The sequence below is a fragment of the Limanda limanda genome, chromosome 14, assembly GCF_963576545.1.
Source record: "Limanda limanda chromosome 14, fLimLim1.1, whole genome shotgun sequence".
NCBI lineage: Eukaryota > Metazoa > Chordata > Actinopteri > Pleuronectiformes > Pleuronectidae > Limanda > Limanda limanda.
The window spans coordinates 14,638,666-14,660,817 of NC_083649.1; the positions used below are offsets into that span (position 1 = coordinate 14,638,666).

Below are 22,152 nucleotides of genomic sequence, written 5' to 3' on the forward strand. Positions count from 1 at the left end.
TGTGAGAGGAGGGACGAATGGGAGAGGCATAATTGAATGAAACCTTCTCCTGGTCTAAGATGCTGTAAAACGAGGACCACTCCTAATTAAATCCCACCGGGGGGGATCTCAGGAGCCGCTCTGTCTTTTTATTGTTTGGAGCATCAGCTGATAATGCAAACGTCCTATCCCCGGCCTCCAATTTACACAAAGCTGAAACCCTTTCGACTGGAATCAATCTGCACCTAAACGGATTAGTGTTTGGATAAAGCATCATCAATGGAGACGGCATATATATATTCAGGGCAGCCTCACTGACCCCTCCCCCCCTCCCCCTTCTTCCTCACTCCCTATTCAACGCAAGCACACGCAGCATATTCCTGATGAAGCATCCTACTGTTTAAACTCTGGCTGATCCGTCTCTCTGCAATCCCTAAATCAACCTTATGGGCCATTTTAGAAATTACTACCATTAGGAACTGCATACATACACTTTTCCGGCAATTTGTGCTCAGAAAAGCAGGTCACGCTGACATGCAAGGTTTCTGCTGATCCTGAAGCTTCGCTATCACATTACAAACGGGGGAGGAGGTGTTCCTTGTTATTAAAGTGTAACGTCCAATATCCTTCTGGGTAATTTGTCCAAACTGAGTTTATGAAATACATCAAACTTGTCAACAAAGCCCCCATGGTGGCTGGCTGCAGTATAGGTCATGAATCCTGCCTTCTTCACGTTAGTGGATGGAACATGGATTGTTCCCCTTTGTCTACATCCATGTCAAATGTAATGGGAACTTTCTTGGACCATGTCTCCTTCTTCCACCATGTTTCGCTGAAATCAGACAGAAAAAACAAACAAACAAATGGAAAGGGTGAAAACATAATCGTATATACTATGGCGGAGGTAACAAGGACTTATATTATTGTAATTTGCACCATAGCAATGCATGTTTAAGTCTTGTCTAATGCATATATACATTAACCACTTCAGCCGCTGAAGAAAAATCCAAGACCAACACATCCTTGAAAACAGACAATACTGTTTTGGTTTTTTGTGACAAGCTCAATTTCTCTTTCTGTTTTTCCGTCTGTCCTCTTTTATGCAGTTTGAAGTGAATGTAAATTGATTGGTAGGAGGGTGATGTCATGACAGCTGTGAGGACTTTTGTTTTGTTCCAATGTCTCTGCTAATCAAAGCTGATGAAACCACAGCTACACAGTCCAGATCAGATATAAGATAAGATATTTATTCCTCAACTTCATTCAAAATATCTCTTGATGCAGAGAAACATTTAAGATTCAAAATCAAGTTTCAATAATAACGTAAAGAAAGATCCAGCACTCCTCCTCATTGTCAGCTATCGCTCTCGTGCTTTGTCCTGAAACCCAATAAGCTACAAAACGAGGGAAAATATTTTTAAAACATCCCTGATCGAGTTAGCGGGTATCATTTTCATGTAACACTTTGGTAACGATAATACCCGGAGCTTAAGTAATAAAAGAAGGAGTGAAATCTGCCTCTTGTCAGCGTTTACGATGAGAAGCACTTGCATGATTAGATGTCTCGCAATCGATGCAGCCTCTTCTCCCAATCATTAAGACTGCTCTTAACAGATTACAGCCCCCTCCCAAACACGCACAGTCGGCTTTCCTCCTCCTCCTCATGCTCCTCCTTCTGTCTCACAGACTCCTTCTCCCAGCAGACACATGAGGAGACTTGCATCTTTTGCACTTCTTTTGCTTTCTCTCTGAATTTCAACCTTTTTTTGGGAGCCTTTTTCTTACACCTGAAGCATCAGCAGCAGCAGCAGCAGCAGCAGAGTTTATATCAACTGAGCTTCACAGATGAACAGACAGAGGCATGAGAAAGACTAAACTGAAATACAAGAGGTGGTGGTGAACTGGTGACTACGACAGATCCCTCCATCCTACCAATGGATCTGCTCACAATCGCCATCTGTCACTTGCTGCTTTTGTTTTTTGATCCATCGGCAGCCACAAGCCTCATCACAGGTACGTCTGCACACACAAAACACACAAAAAGACACAGCACAGAAACACAACTCTTGATTCACTTGTGGATCTGTCTCTGGTCTCCTGATGTACATGCTGCCTTCCTGACTCTACACTGGATGTTCTGCCCATGAAGCTGATATATTTGAGGCTAGAGGTAGGAGACACGCTGCTACAAATAATATATTAATACGACTTCCAGAACTAATCCTGTATCTTTAGTCGTGTGTATGAAGTTCCAATAAATCAGTGCACATCACGTGTAACAAAGAGTGTGTATGTGTGTAGGTCAGCGCGTGTGCAAGGCAGGAAAAGGGAGGCCCTGTTACAAGCTGGCCTATTTCTCCGAGCTCCGGCGGAGGCTGAACTTTGTAGAGGCCGAGCTCGCCTGCAAACGGGACGGAGGGCAGCTGCTGAGCGTGGAGTCGGAGTCCGAGCAGAAGATCATAGAGCAGCTCATCACAGAGCTCCGCCCGACGGATGGAGACTTCTGGATTGGTCTGCGGCGCAACGGAGGAGGCTCGGACAGCAGCTCGGACTGCTCCTCGCAGTACTCCTGGCTGGACAGCAGCAAGTCCACATTTAGGTGTGTCTAGACTAGAGGGTCAAGGAAACTTAAAGGGGTCAAAATGAGAGATCTTTTAAACAATAAAGTGAAATGTCAAAGACGAATTGTGTTGAAGAGAGGGTTTACATGAAGGGTCTCATTACCAAAACATGTGAGATAGATTCTGAATAGATTTTTCTACAAAAGTCTAGTTTTTAGATAGAAATTGTTGTCTATACCAGATGTTCTGCAATTATTCTCAGCCAAGGACCCCTTACAAGATATAACATATTCCGGGGACCCCCTCATAAATCCCTTTGAACAATTTGACATAACATATTTCTTTATACTTCTACTTAGTTTAAAGAAATTATTCAAATATACACCTTATCAACATTGAATACTAATAAAGCATGATAATTGTAATTGGTCTGCAGACCCCATTTGACAACCACTGGTGTGAAGAATTTTTTAGACCTGCACTAATATTGCTTTTGAGAGGTAAAAAAAAAATCTAAATTTGGCTGACATTCTTTTCTTAATTTACATAATGTAAATAAACATGTTGGATTAGGATTCCTTTGATGAGTAAATACTTGTCTATTTCTTAATGGCCAACTTTTGTTCAGATGTAGATATATATTTTACGTTGATTCAGACTACCTCTAATGCTTTGCAAGCACGAGCAGCCTTACGACTTGGCCTTCATAACACAGTCTGAATGGATTTAAATGAGGAACCATTTGATCAAGAATATTTGAATACAAAATCTGACCAGCTTCAAGACCAGCTTTCAGCTCTTCATTACACGATGAGCAAGTATTCTTATTCTTATTTTCTGTTCCTTGTTTGTAAAATGTATGTATTAGGCTCTATATAAATCCAAATTATTATTAATATTATAAACATTATTAGTTCCGGCTTTTGACACTAGGTACTACAGATCTATTTTCCGATATTACGGAAAAATAAATTTTGGACTTTAGTGAAATTAAAATTGAACTTTTTAAATATTGAAATTCGAAAATGTAAATTCTGTACAGATGTCCATTGAGCTTTGAAACAAAGGGACTCTGTTCATGTTCATGTGTGGGATTGTTGTAGGCACTGGCACTGGGACGAGCCTTCATGCGGCTACGAAGTGTGTGTGGTGATGTATCACCAGCCGTCTGCACCCCCGGGTCTGGGCGGACTCTACATGTTCCAGTGGAACGACGACAACTGCGAAACCAAGAACAACTTCATCTGTAAATACACTGCAGGTACTACTGCTACTACTAATTCAGAATTATGTGTCTTTGAAAATGCTTGACCTTAGTTGACTGTGATTCATGTTCTTCTCAGAGAATCCACTGGACCCATCATCCGCTCCTAACTCCACTCAAACAGGTAAAACTGCTCAGTAGAGGTTTTAGATACTTGCTGAATATAGAGTGACACAGTCTGACTATCAGGATGACTCTCATTACAGATGTCTTCCCTGCATCTGTGCTGCCATTGAATCCAAGTGACCAAAATCCAGACAGAAGTACAGGTTGATTGCTATTGATGCATTTTTCTGCAGAGAAGAGATGATCCAAACACCACATCGATCACTAAATCTCCATCTCTGTTCTCCATCTCTTTGTTTAAGCTATGAACTTGGTTTACATCATCATTCCCACTATTCCCCTGATACTGCTGTTGCTGACAGTGACTGGAGTCTGCTGCTTCAAACTGCTTGGCCCACGGTGAGGGTCCGAAACAAGGCCAAAGACTACTGACAAATACAAGTTTTAATTCAACATAAGTTGAAAACAATTCCAACTATGACAAAACGTGAGCTTCGATGAGCTCTGTTCAATCGTAATTCAAATATGAATTCATTCATCAGTGAACAGATCAGCTGCAGGCATTATGTTATCATATCATATGTGTAATGCAGTTGTCATGTGATTATTTTGTTACATATAGGAAAACATTTTCACAAATAATGAATGTTAAACTTAAAGGATCAGTCTGGGGTTATTAGATATTTGACTTACTGTCCACGTGTCTCGATACTTTCCTGGTCTTATTTCAACTGCGAATTTATAAACACTAGTACATGTTTGCAGTAGAAAAAAATAGACACACACAATATTTTTGACTCAAAACCTCTTGTGAAGTTAAAATAGACACCTCTGTCTCAGATCACGAAATCCACCTGTTTGGATTCACATCAGGAAAACTGTTAGTAAAGATCTTCTGTTAACATTGTGCTTCTCTCTGTGTGACAGGAGAAAAGAGCAGAAATCAGAGGTTTGCCAGACGGACCCAGGCCTCTGCCCCAGCCCAATCCCGACTGACGTCTACAAGGTCATTCGCTCCCAGAAGGATGATGACCTGGTTTCAACTCGCCCACCAACCAAAAACACCTCCTTTCTCTGCTCCTCTCCTGATACACCCACGGGCGACTACGACAACCTGGGGGGTCGGGACACAGAGAGCGGGTTTGTGACTCTTGCCAGCACAGAGAGCTGCTTCCTCAACTTAGACATCAATGACCTCAGCCTCGGACGCCGTGGCACCCGCGACTTCTACGACACCAGCTTGGGCCGCTCAGGCAAGAGGGAATTGAATGACAGCAGCCTGGGCCGCTCAGGAAAGAGGGAACTGAACGACGGCAGCCTGGGCCGCACCGGGCACAGAGAGTTTTATGACAGGAGTTTGGGTCGTCGTACGACAAAGAGCGAGCATTACGGCAGCAGTATGTACGGGGACCACGGACTGTATGACAGCAGCATCAGAGGAGGGAGTGACCTCTATGATCCCAAACTGAGGCCTGGAAGTCAAACAGTGAAAGCTGACCTCTATCAGACGTACATCAGCAACGGCAAGGAAGATAGTTACCAGACCTGCCTCGGAACATACGGAAACCGAAAGTCCTTCCAAGCAAATCCGGATTCCTACAGGAATGGCATGAATCTTGACGGCGGGAGAAGATACTTCAATGAACAAGAATGGATCAACAGAGAAAGCTACTGATTCTCTCCACGTCCTTCATTGTGTGTGTATGTACAATTGTGGACTGGGACATGAGCAAAAAACTGCATGTACGTGGTTATAATTGTTTGTTTGGTATGTTTCTAAAACCTTTTAGGTCGATTATGAGGTGTTAAAATTACATTTTGAGGCTGTATCATTTGAAATGAGTGCGTGAATGAGTGTGTGTGTGAGCGAGAGTGTAAAGCAGCCTCTTTGCATGGCCTTGTCATGCTGCCCTTGTTCTATTGAATATCTATGGATGTCTTGGACCATTATATTACTTGTGCCTGAAGATACTGTGTTAATCACACCCTAGTTTATCGGATATAAACAGGCTACCTCGTACAGAATGAGACACAAGTGTGTCCTGACATGGCCTTAAACTGAAAGATGTCCTGAAGTTACATTGTTAAATACACGCGTTCCTTAACTTTAATGATCTCTTTTAAAGGAAATCAAAAATGCTATTGAGAGTAAAGTTGGTCATGCAGTGAATTCAGCTAAAACGCCTGTAGCCCGACCACAGTAACGGCATGATATCGAGGAGAATGATAAAATATATCATCATACTGATATTATTTATTCTGAATGTCTAATGCCTTGACATCTCTCCTGTAAGTGACAGTGCTTTGTATGTTTGTTACATCTTCAAATAAAATGAGATTACGGTTGAAACGAGGATTGTATTCACAGTCAGTCGTGTTTTATTCATATGTCAACTTAAATTAAGAACAAACTCTTGTCTCTGTTCATCTAAACGCTCATACTCAACAGCACACACAAGTAAACACTGTTCAACTGCAGATGAGCAAACACTACAAGATTTCATAGACACATTGTTCAGAAAAATTCTTCCAGGCCGCATTTTCAAGTGATGTATAAAAAAAAGACATTTGTGTGTAACGGCCTGTCCTGGGCAAAAATCTTGTAGTTTGCATCAACTATAATACATTCAATTACACACACAGACGTAATGTCCTTAAAGGGTCCGATATCTTCGAATGTTTCATGAGACAAATACTTCCAAACACATCCAACAATCACACACAAATACCAGTTTTTTCGAGGGGAAGTCATTGATTTCCTTGGTCAGGATTTGGGGGCGGGCTGAGGTTCAAAGGTCAGCCGTGCGTACGCTTACGAGGCAGCTTTTGTCGCCGGGGTTTCAAGATGACGTAGCGCCTGTAGGTGGTGTGATGGTCTGATATAAATGGGATGTAGAAGGCCCTGGCGAGAGGAGAAGACCTGAGAGAGAATAAAACGGTGTCAGTCTCAGAATAAAAGAGAGTGAAAAGGAAAACAATAGTGGGGATGCTGAATCAGAAATGGTTTTATATTCATTGTTGTCAGTTAATGTGCTTGACACTAATCTTTAAACTTCTCAGTGTAAATATTGTGTTTGGGAAAACACCTTGATGCTTGAAGAAAGGGCTTAAAGGCGATGACGCTCCACTCCTCCTTGTTGGCTGAATAACGTGGCTCGAGTGGTGTCTCCTCTTCCAAGTCCAGGTCTACTAGGTAGTGGCACTGCCGTATATCCACCTGTACAAAGCACACAATAAAAAATATCATGCAAATGCTCTTAAATACATCGTTCATGCATCAATAAACGTGTCCGTTTCTGAGTGACTTACATATCTACTAGGCTCCTCCAGGTTCTGGTCATTCATATTATCTGGGATGAGCTGCGTGGCCTGAGGACCGGAGGCGTATGGCTGAGGCAGCTGCCCCTTAAACTCAGACTGAATGAAATGCAGTTGCCAGCTGGAGATGAGAAACAGTAACTATCAGGAAGTGACTGACTCTGAGTATACATTTAAATCTGGGATAAAAAAAAAGGTAATCTCTGCTTGGATGTGTTTGAAAAGCATTTATATGTCAAGTCCCAGTAGAAGAAAAGAACTGAGAAGGACTTCAAGATTTTGCGCAAACGCAATATCCTGGATACTGACTTGTGTGGCAGTAGGAAGCTGCTCGGGAAGCGGTGCCACTCTTTTCCCACACAGACAGTGACAGGTCTGCCTTCAGGGACTGAGTGAAGAGTCGGATCCTTGGCAATGCGGTGAAACTCTGGGTACAGGTCCATAGGGGCATGGTAACCTGTAGACAGAGAGGGAAAATCTGTTTTCATCCATCTTAAACTCTTGTTTTTGTTGTCCGACACTGGGTCTAAGGAGAGCAGAGTTTGTGTGCGCACGCACCTTTGAAGAGAGCGACGGAGCGAGACAGCGACAACACTGCAAAGACCACAACAGAACTGAGAGCCAGCCAGTTGGAGGAGACCGTGTAATGCTCCAGTCGGTATCGCTGGAACAGGAAGTGGTAGCATTTCTACAGGGAATAAAAAAAATGACTTTACAGGCACATCCATGACTAAAACAAATGAAGCCATTGACTAGACAGTGTTCTTTTGTGGTTCAAGCTTAAATATGAACATTTCAAACCCCACCTGTAGAGAAGAGAGGGCTACTGCCCCGCTGAGACAGATGAGAGGGTAGATGGGGAAGAGGAAACGTTCTTCTTTATGAGATCTGGTGAAGAAAACCAACATCCAGAGATACATGGGAGACAGAGTCAGCCAGTAAGGACGGCCCAGGTTCTGTACTGTAGAAAACACATAAGTCCACATGAACATGTGATCACAGGAGATACTGCTTAGAAAATTAAGAACTCAGCCAAAATAATCTCTTAAAGCTGAATCAGATTTGATTAATTTCTTGTTTTTTAAATATACATTATATGATCCAGTATTGAAGAGGACTTTGGTACAGAAAAGCATCAATTGGGATGTGGATTATTTTTATATAACAGTAATAGTAGCTGTTTACAGTTAGTGACAGGAAATAATGAACAGAGTACTTCTAATCAACTCTTATCAAAACCCAGTCGATTTCCCAGGTACATTAACAAGCATTCATAGTTTTGCTAAGGTAGACACCCTCTCCTCCCTGAGTTCTCACCATTGAACCTATGTAACAGTGTCTCCATGAGAGCGGTGAGTGGAAGTGAAAACAGCGCCAGAGCAAACACCAGATTGAAGTTCAGGATCCCATTTAAAAAGTAGAAATGCCATGGTTCTGTACCTGAAAATGAAACAACAGACAACATTAAAAATGTCATAGCTTGTGTACAATAAAAGGCGTAAAAGGTGTACAAGGCTAGCACAATAAAAACAACATAATCTGTGAATAATTACTGCATGATTAACTAAAAATATATAACCATAGATTTTGTTGAGATGAAACACTGAATACTGGTGGAGGAGACAAAGTGTCCTGTATTCAGATATTTACATATTTTGTGTGACTGATTTAATGTACGAATTCGCCAACGTGATATAAATAAACACTTTAATTACGTCTGTGCTCTTGTGTTTAATTACCATAAAGATCAGGTCCATGTGATGTGAAGACATTGTACAATAGAATGTTGAGTGGAGCAATGACCAGTTTTCCATAGAAGATAGAGTCGACTACCACCAGTGGAACCTTAAAAAGACACACAGGATAACAGAGGGGAAGGTGACTGAGCCATTTTTGTTGTAATCATTTACATTTAACTTAATATAAAAAAATTAATGATGAATGAAGTGTACAGATTTAGTAAAAAAATAAGCTCTACTAATTTGTTATGAAGCATTTCTTAAATTCTCTCACCAGCAGTAGAGTCAGGGCAATGAGCGACCAGGTGATAAAACCTTTCCACTGCCTCTTTATCACCAGCAGGTCAAAGGCAATTGGAATCCTGCAGATCACATAAACCAGAACCAATTTAAGAGCAATACATTTTGACAGCTCTGTCTGGAAAAAGCATTGCAGACCACTCTGTATTTTAGTTTCCAACCCTACCCGATCAGAGCAGAGAACGGCCATCCGACAATGGCACCGGCAGCCACACCTGCAATGGCTAACGGCGTTGAGTCCTGAAACCATCCCGTCATGGCAACCAGCGTTGTATACATACAGAAAGACGAAGGTAGGAAAGCTGAGGCAAAAGAGCAAAAGACAAGGGGGACAAATTGTAAACAAAAATGCAAACAGGAAAACCTCTTTCCGTGTACTGCAAATACAATCACAGGCATGAAATGCCTCTATGGTAAAAGTTATTGTTAAGAACCACAAAGGGCTGGAATAGAGGCACAAGATACACAATATACAGAGAAAGACAGTATCGATAAACTATGTGAGTAAATGTGACCAACCTGCAGAGGAGCAGAACATTCCTGTGCCGAGGACAAGGAATGCCAACATCAGGCGGCCTACGTGCAAGCCGAACTTCTTACAAACTGCCCTGTGTCACACACACACACGGGTCAAATGGTTCACTTTGTCTTTGTATACTGTATAAGACCGCCCAGGAAGTGAGTAGGACGCCAACTTTCATATTAGAGTACGATAAAACTCACTTGTAGAAATAGAGTTCACCGACACAGCAGGTGAAGGCCAACACACATCGTACGAAGTAGAACACCAGCACCTAAAACACAATTATACCACAAGCTTGAAACCACTGCACACGTTCCAGAATAATGACCTGGGGGATTCAGATACAGTTTTCAGTCACCTTGTGTAAAATAATTTTACTAGATTTTTACATTAACAAAGACTATATACTATTACAAGTATAAGGCAGATTCATAGAACAACAAATGTTGAAATGATAGCAAGTTTGGAATCGTTACCTTGTTTGTCTGTAGAACATGGGCATGCAAACAAGCAGGGAGAGCATGTAGCCATAAGTAAGCATAAGATCTGATGGCGTACAATGGAGAATACTCCCAGGTTTGCATCCCTGTGCCGTACAGCAGGTAGTGCATCTGCCAAAAACAGTAAACACATCAGTTACAGACATGAGCAGGAGAAGTTGAAGAAAGAGAAGTAATGAGATGAAAATTATAGACAGATATTAGAAGATCCCAGGAAGGGACATTTATGACGCCATATTGTGGATTTCTTATATTAGTGGGTTGCACTCACAGGCTCCCAGTAGTTGAAGGTTTCATCGCAGTCTGAGATGTTGCTGAGCAGAGCTGCACAGAAACGTGCAGAGAGCAGACACTTAAAAGCAGTGGAAGCCTCCGGAGCCCAGACCTGCCCCCCGCGACTTATTGACCTGTTACAGAAATACACACGAGCACAATTAGCCTACAATAACAAATTAATTTCAGTATCAAATGTATCAAAAACATCAAAATATTCTGGTATTACGAGACACCTGAAAGAACACAAGTACTGTGGTGCATGATGTAATGGAATGAATGAGAACAAATAACTTAGAGAATGGTACTTAAAATCGTTATAGTTAAATTATAGTGGTGGATGGTCCGGCCTGTACAGTACAATAGCGTGTGAAAATACTGTAGGAGAATAAGCTGTATATTGAAAACACTAATGACCAACAGCCTAAAAGTAAATGCCTGGAAAGTATGTACACAAGTCCCATGATTCTATTAATGGGAAGCTATGCAGAGAAGCGATGATGACATAAATATTAAACACTGTATAAATATGCATAGAGGATGGATGTGCACATTGTAAGCTATACATACACATAAACATACATAGATGTGTTTGCATGAGCAGTTTGCTGAAGATGATCATTTTAAAGTAATACCACAATAGCATTATTTATCGACAATCATCATAATCCCCTCCCAGATGTGGACAGCTGTGAGCTCGATCTTTAGAGAAGAATGTTTCAGAGCTAATTCCCCTCATGTTTATAAATACTGTGATAATCTCCACTGGTCCCTGTGTCTGCCAGTGTTTCCTCCTGTTCCCACCCACCATCAGATTAGTTCGATGAGCTGCAGTTCAGCGTTGATCCTCACACTATGTGTCACTAAGACACGTCACCTTACACACTGCTCTCATGTCCCTGAAAACACTGGAGCAAATCCACAACAGAGATCCCTGCTGCAGAGTAAGCCCGAGTGTGTCTGAGGTCAGGCTGAACCGGGGTCAGCTGTGGGGAGTCTGGCTGTGGACGGTGGGAGAATGAATGACAGGGTAACTTAGCTGCGATGTGTCGCTTTATCAAAACATAAGCGATGCAGCTAAATATTAATATTGAGGTGGAAACACAACCGAGCAGCCATTACATGGGAAGGCGCTGTGCAAAGACATCCCTGCAGGTTGTTAGCTGAACGTGTCCAGCCTGTGTTATCGGGGTTTTAGAGCCACATCTTCCCAGGAGCTAGCTAGCTAGCTGCCGCCGGCTCAGGCTGTCAGGCAGACCGGGCATCGGAGCCTGTCGCGCCGGGAAGTGTCGCGCCTCTCCCCCGGGCTCGTACTCACTCTTGCCGGGTCTCTGTGGGTTTAGGGTCGTCGCCGCCTTTCTCCTCTTTCGGTGTCCGGGCTTCGGCGGAGACGGTCCCGCTGTTCGCGTCCTGTCTGCTGCCTCGCCTGCCGCGCTGCCGGAGCGCCTTGGCCGCCATGTTCACCGACGATGCTCCCGAGGAGGACTTCGTTCATGTTCGTCTCTGTCCGGTCGCTGACAGCGCTCCCGGCTCTGAGGGACATTTCTGTCTGTATGGTTTGGCAGAAGGCATGACGCTCTGGTCATATATATATTCTGTATTAATAAATACAAAACATATATATTTAACCATCTACAGTTCAACATATATAAAGAAATGTTTGATCACAAATCAAAAATTCACTAGGGTTAAAAAAAAAAAGCAGTAAATAATGCACAATTAAACAACATTAACAATTTCATTACATTGTCTTTATTTTCCTCATCGTTCCAGGAAAGTTAATTAAATGCTAGGGAATTAAGACACCTTCATGTCACAAGTACATAACATCATTAAAATAACTGGCTTTGATTGTTTCAGATTATGTTAAACAGAACGGCTTCAATGCAAAACTACTTTTATTCTTCGTCACAACACGTACAACATATATGATTATGATTATTAGGGCCCGTTTTCAGGCAAATGAATTGGCTTTTTGAGGGCTTTAACATGCTCAAATTCTTACCAAAATGTGCAGAAAATTAGAAAGTGGTGAAAATGTACTTATTTTATTTTTTCTGTTTTTAATTTAATTAAAAACATTTTTACCTCCTACGCATAAGTGAACTGCGCACATCCTGCGCAGAAGTGAACTGCGCTTAACGATTAATTATCGTTTTTTATCTATTTATCTATCTAAGATATTGTGAAATGAATAGGTGGTTGAAATTCTGCCAAATTTAGGGTAGCTTGCCACGGGCACTTTGGCATGCAGATGGGGAAGAGTGGGTATTGAAATGGCAACCTTCTTGTTAAAGACCACTCTACCCCCTAGGCCACACCGCCTGCTCATTCTCATGAGAAACTAAGCACTGGAAGAAGATGGACACATTATTGTGTGTGTGAGTAACTGTGTCATTCTATGCTGCTTTTGATACACATTTCAGAGAAAACCATTGTATTTTCTACTTTACTACATACATTTGACAGCATTACTTAAAAGTTACTTTTATATTTTTGTTTTTTAGATACTGGATGATTTATCATGCTTTAAGTTAAACCTATGGTTAGAGAATAACCCAGTAGTTTCCAACCTTGGCTTCTGACGCCTTACAAGAATCACAGTGTGGGACAAATTTAATTTAATATAATTCTGAAAATTCATGCAAAACCTTCTAGTTTATATTGGGTGATCAAATAAATCACATTTTAACAACGATTCTTGACGGACCACACATTCATGTTAAATTACTGGTTTATTATATGATAATTTACACAAACACAGAAACATAGAATTCCAATCACTTTCAAATACCATAATCAATGCCTCAGCTATTGTAAACACTATTCAATGACAGTTTTGTGGATTAGATGTTTATAACTTTAGTAGCAGTCACAGACAGACATGGACCAGTCATGATAATATCTCTACTAAAAATAAAAACTAGAGATCAAATCTTTGCTCATCCTGTTGTTCCTCCTATTGATATGTAACTACCTGATGGTGAGTTGCAGCCGAGATAAAAGTAAAGACTCCAAGTGTTTGTGAAACGTGAGGGCTTGTGTGTGAGATAGAGCGTGTGTGTGTGAGTGGTAGATGAGTCTGTAGCAGTAACTGGTCTGGCTCAGGTCGGGATGAGAGAACGAGTCGATGAGTTTAACTTGCTCCACGGTTCCCTGACTGGCCTCTCTGACCACGGCGTGGAACTTCTTCTCCTCCCATGTCGGCCCCGTCCAGAAGCTGATGTCAAAGTTGAAGTGCTCGGGGAACAGGGAAAATGTCTGGAAGGATGTCCCAGGTGGCGGGCGAGGTCCAAATTGTTTCATGAAGCGTTGGTCGTGTGACCACAGCAGCCGCCAGTCGGGAAGGGAAAACAGAAGCACGGCCAGAAGGTCCAAATTTAGGGACAAAGTAAAGCTGACATGGCTTGTGTTGTCATCTGCATTGCATGCAAATGCCTTACCAACCAACCCCATTGGCTGTGCCATCAGGCGCAGACCTCCCTCCTCTGTTATCAGAGAGACCCCATACGGAGCAAGCAGTGTTTCTAGCCTTTGTCCTAGAGATCTGATTGGCTTACAATCCGAGGGGAAAACACCTCTGAAGAGAAGATCGTGAAAAACAGGCAGGGCCCAGAGGTTGATGGGGACGCCCCTGAACACCAGGCCGCTAATGCCAAATAACAAGCTATTTACACCATTAGAGACACCACAGGGCTCCTCCTGCTTATTTCCTTCAACACTTTCACTGTTCGACTCTGTTTCCCTATCATTCCCTGCGTTGTTAATCAACTTTTCCTTTTTAGTCAGAATCTCCTCCATGTAAGGGAGCAGGGATGGGCGCAGTAAATAAGGACCACTTTCGCCTTCGGGATCAATATCTTGATCACATGCACACCTTAAACACTCAGCCCCTTTACTCCTCATCTTCTCTGAGGTGACAGAGGGGGCGGACACTAGAGTATCTTGTGTGTCTGTGCCTCCTTGACTGTCGGAACACGTCAACGGATCTTTTTCCTGGTCTGCAGAGATAGGAATGTCAGTGTCTTTCTGAAGTAGGTGGATCGAGTAGCAGTGTGAACCGTCTATATCAGGGCAGCACGTCTGCAGCTGTTTGGCCTTGATGAGGAAAGGAACCGTCTCTGTCATCATGGAGACCGGCCACTTCTCCGTCAGTGCTTCGAGAAGAAAATCGTGCACCAATCTCACCGGGTGGACAGAACCTGAGCAGAGAAATCCTCTGATGAAAGGGAGAAGAGAGTGAGCATGTGGTTATGTAACTTTCTTTACGTTGGTGGTTTCATACGCAAACAGTCTTGAGTGTTTTTGCTATACTGTACCTGAACATATAATCACTGAGCTCAGCTGGCATGCTGTACTGGACTTTCTCCCCTTCAACCACCTCCTCCACCTTTAGTATCCCAGCAGAGACGTAAGGGAGGCTTTGGGTAAACACATGCAGCAAAGCTTTCGCCACATGAAAGCCTTTATCCTGGCTCCTGCACGACACCAACATCGTCATTAGATGATCTGAGTATGCAAACACACATCAAACACGCGTGCGCACACACACAAAGGGCTGTTTCTTTTTTTTACACTGCAACACTCAACTTTACTGCTTACCTGTATCCAGTGCATTTGTAGCTCTGGTATTTCTCACTGTCAAAAGGACGGATGTCACTAAGGATTAGCTGTGCTTCTGCTGCCATGGCAGCCACCTGCCAGCTGTTGTGCCACTCCCGCCTCGGCTGGTCCGCCGGTGTGCCGCCCTGTCCGTTGCACAGGGAAACATGAACCTCGCCGTCTTCAGCCAGCACCTGAACACAACTGGAGGAACGGAAAAATGAACACAAAACGTACGGAGACAATTCGGACATCATGAGCCCTTAGTCATGGGAAAGAGTATGTTTTACTTTCAGCTTAGCAGGCATAAAGCACTTCATATTTATTATCTAATATTTAACTTTCAATGGCAACAGGTAACTTTTTATTTAATTTAAAATGTTTACTCTTGGTACTATACAGTATTAAAGTAATTCAAAAAGTTATTCCTGACGTTTTGGATTCTTTTGGGTGCAGTACTCGAGTGAAAGACACATTTCCTTTAATGCCTGCATTAATGGACAATAAAGTTTTGAATCCTAATAGTTGTCAAAACTTGGTATTGATGCATTTCAATCAGAAAAAGCTAAACAACTTTGTTATTGGTTTGGTTTGAAAACCGACAGTGTAAAGGTCCTGTGATAGGACTGAATCCTGTGGCATGATGCAGTTATACCTGAGGAAGAAGTTTCTCAGGAGTTCTCGGTTCTTTTTGACCCCACTCTTTCTGCCTCTGTGGGGGAAGTTGAAGAGCACCCGGTCAAACACGCGGCCCTGCAGGGAGGCGCATTCCCCCAGCTTCGTGCAGTCCACCCCGAAGAGCACGGTTCCACCTGAGCAACACAATCACACCACTCGAGTAAGAAAAGACAACAAGTGCAGCCACTAGTGGGATGAACAAACGCGTCCAGACACCAACAGGCGTGTACCGGATAGGGACGGGAATTGGCAGGGACCTCCCGATACGATACTATCACAATACTTAGGTGGCGATACGATATGTATTGCGATTTCTGTAAGTATTGCGATTCGATATTACGATTTCCTGGGATTTCTTTTAGTTATTTTTAAAAAAAATACTGGACCATGGAAAAATGTTGAATCCTACCTTCAAATACAACACAGTCAAATTCACTTAGAGCTTTACCAGTTTTATTTCAAATATTAACATTAACTTAATGACTGCCGGGCAGCCAATAGAGAAAATAAATAAAAATGTGCCCTATTATTGTATAGCCCCTGTCAACTGCACACAAACTGACAGATTAAGAAATGTATGCCACTTAGGCTACTTTTAAACAATAAATAAAAGGTAAATTAAATAGAATGAATAAAAATTTACCTTAAATATAAACTTTGAAATAAACAAAAAGTAGGCTATTGTTGTTTGCATGTAGGCGATGCAAAGATAGTGCTTGGGTATGTTTAGATTCTTGTGCAAAAATCGATTTGGGAGGCAGCATGGCCCTTAAAATCGTCATTCACAAGAATCGCGATTTGTAACTGAATCGATTTTTCCCCCATCCCTAGTACCTGAGTCCTGGATGATCTGGATGTTAGCGGCTGCACCTTCCTGCCGCAGAGCCTCGTCCTCACGCTGCAGACAAGTGGCCGTGACGCCGGTGTCCGTGTCCGCCTGGCTCCGACTCATGGACGCAGAGAACGAGAAGTTCCCTTCTCCCACCAGCAGCATGGACCGTGAAGGAGACATGTCCACTGCGAATGGAGATAATCAAAACAACCAAAAACGTGCTCCTCCTTCAGCGGCTCAGAGAGAGAAATGAGGAAAGATGGGACAGTGACCGTCAATCTCCCTAAAACACTAAAGGCTTGTTTACAAAGTGTCCGTGTGTGGTGTCAGTGGCTGTCTCGGCTCACAGACACGGATTACATGGAGCGTGAGGCAGAATAGAGCTGTAGATCCTCTCCTCTGCTCCGCTGCGGAACACGATACGTGACTCTCACCTGGAGACGCCTGCGCTGGTTGTTGTGTCGCACACCCATTCGTCCGGAATGAAACAATACGCGAGGAACGTTACGGTGCGCGCCCGAGCTCACAAACGTGCACCTGTGCCCCAAACAAACGCATTTCACGTTAAAAATCCACGTACGTGAATTTGTATTATACATATCTTTTTATCATATTATAAATGAGTTGATAAATAAACGCATGAAAATCAGAGTGTGTGTTGTTTTTTTTTGACTCGTGTTTCCGGGGGGACGTGATGCAGGGTGGAGCGTCACATCTGGAGGAGGGAGCCCCACTGACAGCATCACTCCATCCCAGCATCACCTGCCATCGTTTACTGAAGGGTTTTGTGAAGAAGAACGTGCAGCTGACAGTTCATCTGATGTGCAGCGATCACTTCCTCCCGGATTTCCAAAAGGCGTTTTGATCGCGTCGGACGTAGGTAGCAACGTGTACGTACGTGCATGTGTTTTTGCTGTTGCTAAGGTCATGCTAGCTAACGAATGTTGCTGCACCTGCACATGCAAACAACAGACAGCCTGACATGATGCACAGTGGAGCGAGCATCTCTGTTATTCAACGTTCAGATCTAATGAAAACCAATTACAAATATTAAGTTTGAATGTCGAATTTTTTTTGCACCCTTGATGATGTCATTAACTTATGAGTAGCTGTCTCTAGGGGTATATGTTGGTGCAGCAACAGACCTGTACATATACTATTAATATATATACCTATGTTATTTATGTATATTACACTGTCTGCGTTCAATATAGATATTGTGTGTAAGCTGTCAGGCTTGAGTAAAACCACAACTAGCCAAGGATAGACTGTATTTTCTGTTCTGTATTTCAGGCTTTATACCTGACCTCTGTTCTCTTTATGCAGGGAAAATCTGGAAGATCCAACTGCAGATGGTCGTCTTAAAACTGTCCTTTGTGTATTTTTTTGTGTGATGTAGGAAGTGTTACACCCACATGGGCAGCGTCCTGGCTTTGACCTGTGGTCCGGGCCATCAGAACTGGCCTTTCTCCACGGACCCCCCTCCTCCTCGCTGGGACACACATCCTGCTCACTGGGACAGTCCTCCGCGCTGGGAAAAGAGAGATGGCCGCCTGCCAAACCCAGGCAGCTTTCACTCTCTCCACAGAAGCTGCAAAGGTACGTCTGGGATAAACTGCAAGAGGTGTGACAGGTACACATGAAAAACAGAGTCCCAAAACTGAACACTCGATGTAGAAGGAGGTCAACATCTTTTTTGATGGTTCATAGGCTGCCAGATGTTTCAAAAGCAATTCCAATAATTGTCATTTAATATAGAATATATTTACATCTATCGCAAAAGTGTACATGCACTTTATGCTCCTAAAATAATGTGTTAAAAGTTTATTATTTCAGCTGTAGCTGTGTAAATGCAAGTTTTGTTATAATAATGCTGCACCACAAAAAATTGCTACACAAGTCTTACTGAAATCAATCACCATTAGAAGTGCAGAATAATCAGAAGAGTACAGTACCTGTACCTGTATGTAATTGTACAACAAACCCATGATTAAAACCCTTAACCCAGTTAAGAAATCGAATTAATAAATCATTCTCCTTTTTCTTCTCAGATGTTTTTCCTCAGCAGATTGAAGGAGTTAAGATGATCCTCAATAAAACTCTGAGCAGCTTCTTCAAGGTGACTCTTCATCATGTGACATTCATTTACATGCAAACCATTTGTTGCAGGTAAAGACGTAAAGAGTATAAATGTTTTAACACCCAATGTTTACTTTGTGTGTGTTTGTTTCCAGGCCAGTCACACTCTGCATCTCAGTGCTGTTAGCCCTTCACACTATCGGTTCCACGTGGAGCATCTGCAGTCTGATGATTACAGCAAAGACAAGGTCAAGCACGGGTCATTAGTTGATAAATATTTTCCTGCTTCTTTATCAGTCATGTTTTTAGCTTCTATATTGGAGAAGAAATAACTTCTGCCTTTATGAGTTGTCGGGTTTCACACTGATGCCTCCTCACATTTCAGGATGCCCCAGCACTGATCGGTGAGGTGGACTCTTCAGGTAGCCTGAACGCTCACGCTCTCGTGCATCTCACTGAGCGCGTACGAGCCAGGTCCGTCTTCCAGGTGAGGTCCAAATGTCCAACTCTTTCCACATATGTATGTATCTATCACAAACCACATTCACTCTCCGTGTCTATAAAAGTCTGTTATTTTTGCTAAGTTCACGCGCTTTGCTGAAAAACATCTCAACAGTCAACCTCTTGTGTTATAGACTCAGCAGTCCCAATTTGTAACGTGGCAGTTTGAGACCGAGTACAGAGGGAATGACTTCACTGCTGCTGTGACAGTAGCCAACCCGGATGTCCTCAGAGAGTCAGGTGATAAATGACACTTGGAACATTAGAGCCTCACCTGAGTATTACAGTAATTGCTCAATTATTTTGCACCTGCATTTGTTTGAAGACAAACATTTGCATGTTGATTGATAGGTGTGAGGATATGATATTGTTTCTCCTTATATGATATGTTGATATAAACATGACGGATTTATAAGTTGGCAGATATGAATTATGAAAACTTTTAATTTAACATAATGAACAATGCAGAAAAGATGTGCATTTACATTTCAATTTTACAAGAAAAGTACATTTATTTTATTCAAGTTCTACATTTTCAAGTTTCAAGAGTTTTTTGTCATATATGCACAACGATAACATTAAGCAGGAGCTTGCATTGAAATGCTTGGGTCACAGGCTCTCTCATGGCAATCCTCAGAATATTATAAGCAGACAAAAAAATTAAAATAAGATAAAATTGAATATAAAAATGTAACATGGAAATAAAATATACATATCTAAAATATACTGTGGTTTTCCTTAAACTTACAATAATTTATAATAATAAGTATGGTATAAGGTTAGACTATGAAATATCAAACCTCAATTACATTTCTCTCATGAGGGTTTGATAATCACATCTAAGGAATCATTGCCAACATTTCAAAAACGTATAAACTTATGCGCTGATATATCGATAATGATATCTTTTTACACCTTAATCTCTGTGTCGGTCCCCAGAAATCCAGATCAGTCGGGCTCTAGTCCTTCCTATCTGCCTTCAAACTGATTTATGGTACCACTTTACCTAATCTAATCTACTCTGTGTCTGTGATGTATCTGTGTGTTACTCTGCTACAGTTATCCTTGTGGCACACTTCCTGCAGAGTGTGTCTTCTGGGCTGGTGTTGGGAGGGGAGCTGGTCTACCATCGCGGCAGATCGGAGGAAGGAGGAATTCTTACTTTGGCTGGACAGTATTCTCGTGAGAATTTGGTTTTATTTGTGAAACCACTTCTAACACCTGACTTCATTTAGATGGCTCATTCTCTGAACTGTTCTGATTCATCGAGCAGCAGCATGTTTCTTCCTTTTGACGCAGGACCAAACTGGGTGGCGACACTGAATGCTGGAAAAGGAGGTGCCCACGCCAGCTACTATCACAGAGCTAACAAACAGGTACAGCAATTACCACCAGCGTGTATAAATACAACATATGCTGCATTTTGCAAAAATGATTGTGCATGTTCACCAGATCCAAGTGGGTGTGGAGTTTGAAGCCAGTACCAGGACACAGGAGACCACCGCCTCGTTTGGGTATCAGATGGAACTGCCAGAGGCCAACATGGTGTTTCGAGGTAACTTTCTTTCTTATGTCATGTTTAATGAAAATGATTCAGAAAACATACAGAGACATTTTTCTGTGTGTGTATCCAGGTATGATAAACAGTCGGTGTATAATAGGAGGCGTGTTGGAGAAGCGCCTGACCCCGCTCCCTGCCACCTTGATCATGGGTGCCTTTGTAAATCACAAAGGTGACAAGCTGCAAGTGGGGCTCGGTGTCAATGTGGGATAATCCTCCACGAACCCCTGCTGGTAATACAGCCCAACGGTGGGAGGACCGTCCAGGGACCCGTTCGAGAGGCTTCTCAATAACCCAACCATCCAAGTTTTATCTGCTTCGGTAAAACATTTGGAACCAGCAGAGTATTGTGGATTTTTTTTAGGGTGTTGAAGCCCAAAATGTTTCCTTAAAACGATGCATTTAATCGTGCAACCTACCTCTTGAAATGGTGATGAGGTTCTCTGATGGGCAACAAGAGGATTACACAGACTGTTTTAACATTTGAGGGGCTCCACCTATGTGACTTGAGAGGAGTTTTCTTCTCCCTGAAACCAGACTGGACATCACCTTCTGGACAATGGAAACAGAAAGGAAAAGAGACATACTGTACTTTCAACTGAAAATAAAATACAATTTTATACTGTAGCTAGACAAAAAGAAAATATATGTTTAAAGATTGCATTCAAAGCTATATATGTTTTTATGTATTCGACCATTAACTATGGTTTGTGTATACCTGACCTGGATGTTGACAATTTTCTCCAGCACATTATTGTGGTATGTAAGAGCAATACATAATTTTCCCTATCATCAAGGCAGCCACTGGTGTATATTTGTGCCAGTGTAATTGAAAATAATAACTTGAGCAAACAGCAAAACTGAATCTGTGCAAGGCAAAATAGAAGATTAAATGTAATTATCTTCAGACGGTTTCAGTGAGATGGTTTTTAGCTACTAACGCTTTAGAGGATCAATTTAGAAACGAAAGTGTTCAACAGGAAATTATCAATAAGTCTTAGTGAACGGGTGATGCTGAAACACTGTACGAACCCCAAAACCATGAGTTTGATACTGTTCGATTGCCATCTTTTCTTTGCCAGGGTATAAAAGTATGTGAGTGTTCCCCACAGGAACAGATTAACCGTTGTGCTGCGCATCATGTTAACCCCAGGTGAGGGTTGTGTGAGCAGCTGTGTTCTGTAACTCCATTGAACCAGAACTCTACTGTATGTGTATAGATGAAGATCATGTGGAAACACTCACCTGTATGCAACCTGCACTACCCACGCTGCTTCTGGGCATTTCCAGTCCTATTTAACAAATTAAATGTTTTTAATGTATAATTTATACATAATGTATTGTAGGCACGGAGAGAGGTGGAGGGGAATGACTGT

At 42.2% G+C, this 22,152-nt stretch overlaps 4 protein-coding genes across 4 annotated transcripts; 2 read left to right on the forward strand and 2 right to left on the reverse strand.

Moving 5' to 3' along the window:
* The first annotated feature begins 1,913 nt into the window (after positions 1-1,913).
* Positions 1,914-5,899, forward strand: layna (layilin a). The gene is given in 8 exon segments (XM_061086564.1): positions 1,914-1,992; positions 2,129-2,149; positions 2,281-2,578; positions 3,644-3,801; positions 3,884-3,928; positions 4,011-4,073; positions 4,173-4,275; positions 4,801-5,899. Coding segments are annotated over 8 exon segments (1,512 nt in total). The 3' UTR covers positions 5,546-5,899.
* Positions 5,900-6,226: 327 nt separating this feature from the next.
* Positions 6,227-11,995, reverse strand: alg9 (ALG9 alpha-1,2-mannosyltransferase). The gene is made up of 15 exons (XM_061085683.1): positions 11,842-11,995; positions 10,522-10,657; positions 10,227-10,361; positions 9,951-10,021; positions 9,747-9,835; positions 9,394-9,529; positions 9,202-9,289; positions 8,928-9,033; positions 8,506-8,628; positions 7,995-8,149; positions 7,747-7,876; positions 7,498-7,645; positions 7,180-7,309; positions 6,957-7,087; positions 6,227-6,790 (listed from the first exon to the last, which is right to left on the reverse strand). Exons 1-15 carry the CDS (start codon positions 11,979-11,981, stop codon positions 6,667-6,669), a joined length of 1,842 nt encoding a protein of 613 aa, XP_060941666.1. The 5' UTR covers positions 11,982-11,995; the 3' UTR covers positions 6,227-6,666.
* Positions 11,996-13,282: 1,287 nt separating this feature from the next.
* fdxacb1 (ferredoxin-fold anticodon binding domain containing 1) lies at positions 13,283-17,076 on the reverse strand. Its single transcript, XM_061086045.1, has 5 exons — positions 16,638-17,076; positions 15,781-15,937; positions 15,126-15,329; positions 14,843-15,001; positions 13,283-14,742 (listed from the first exon to the last, which is right to left on the reverse strand). Exons 1-5 carry the CDS (start codon positions 16,813-16,815, stop codon positions 13,497-13,499), a joined length of 1,944 nt encoding a protein of 647 aa, XP_060942028.1. The 5' UTR covers positions 16,816-17,076; the 3' UTR covers positions 13,283-13,496.
* A 974-nt stretch (positions 17,077-18,050) lies between these two features.
* On the forward strand, positions 18,051-20,989 carry si:dkey-71l1.1 (uncharacterized protein LOC569883 homolog). The gene is made up of 9 exons (XM_061086473.1): positions 18,051-18,234; positions 18,687-18,754; positions 18,870-18,962; positions 19,100-19,201; positions 19,350-19,455; positions 20,275-20,397; positions 20,515-20,591; positions 20,668-20,770; positions 20,850-20,989. Exons 1-9 carry the CDS (start codon positions 18,051-18,053, stop codon positions 20,987-20,989), a joined length of 996 nt encoding a protein of 331 aa, XP_060942456.1.
* Positions 20,990-22,152: the final 1,163 nt, after the last annotated feature.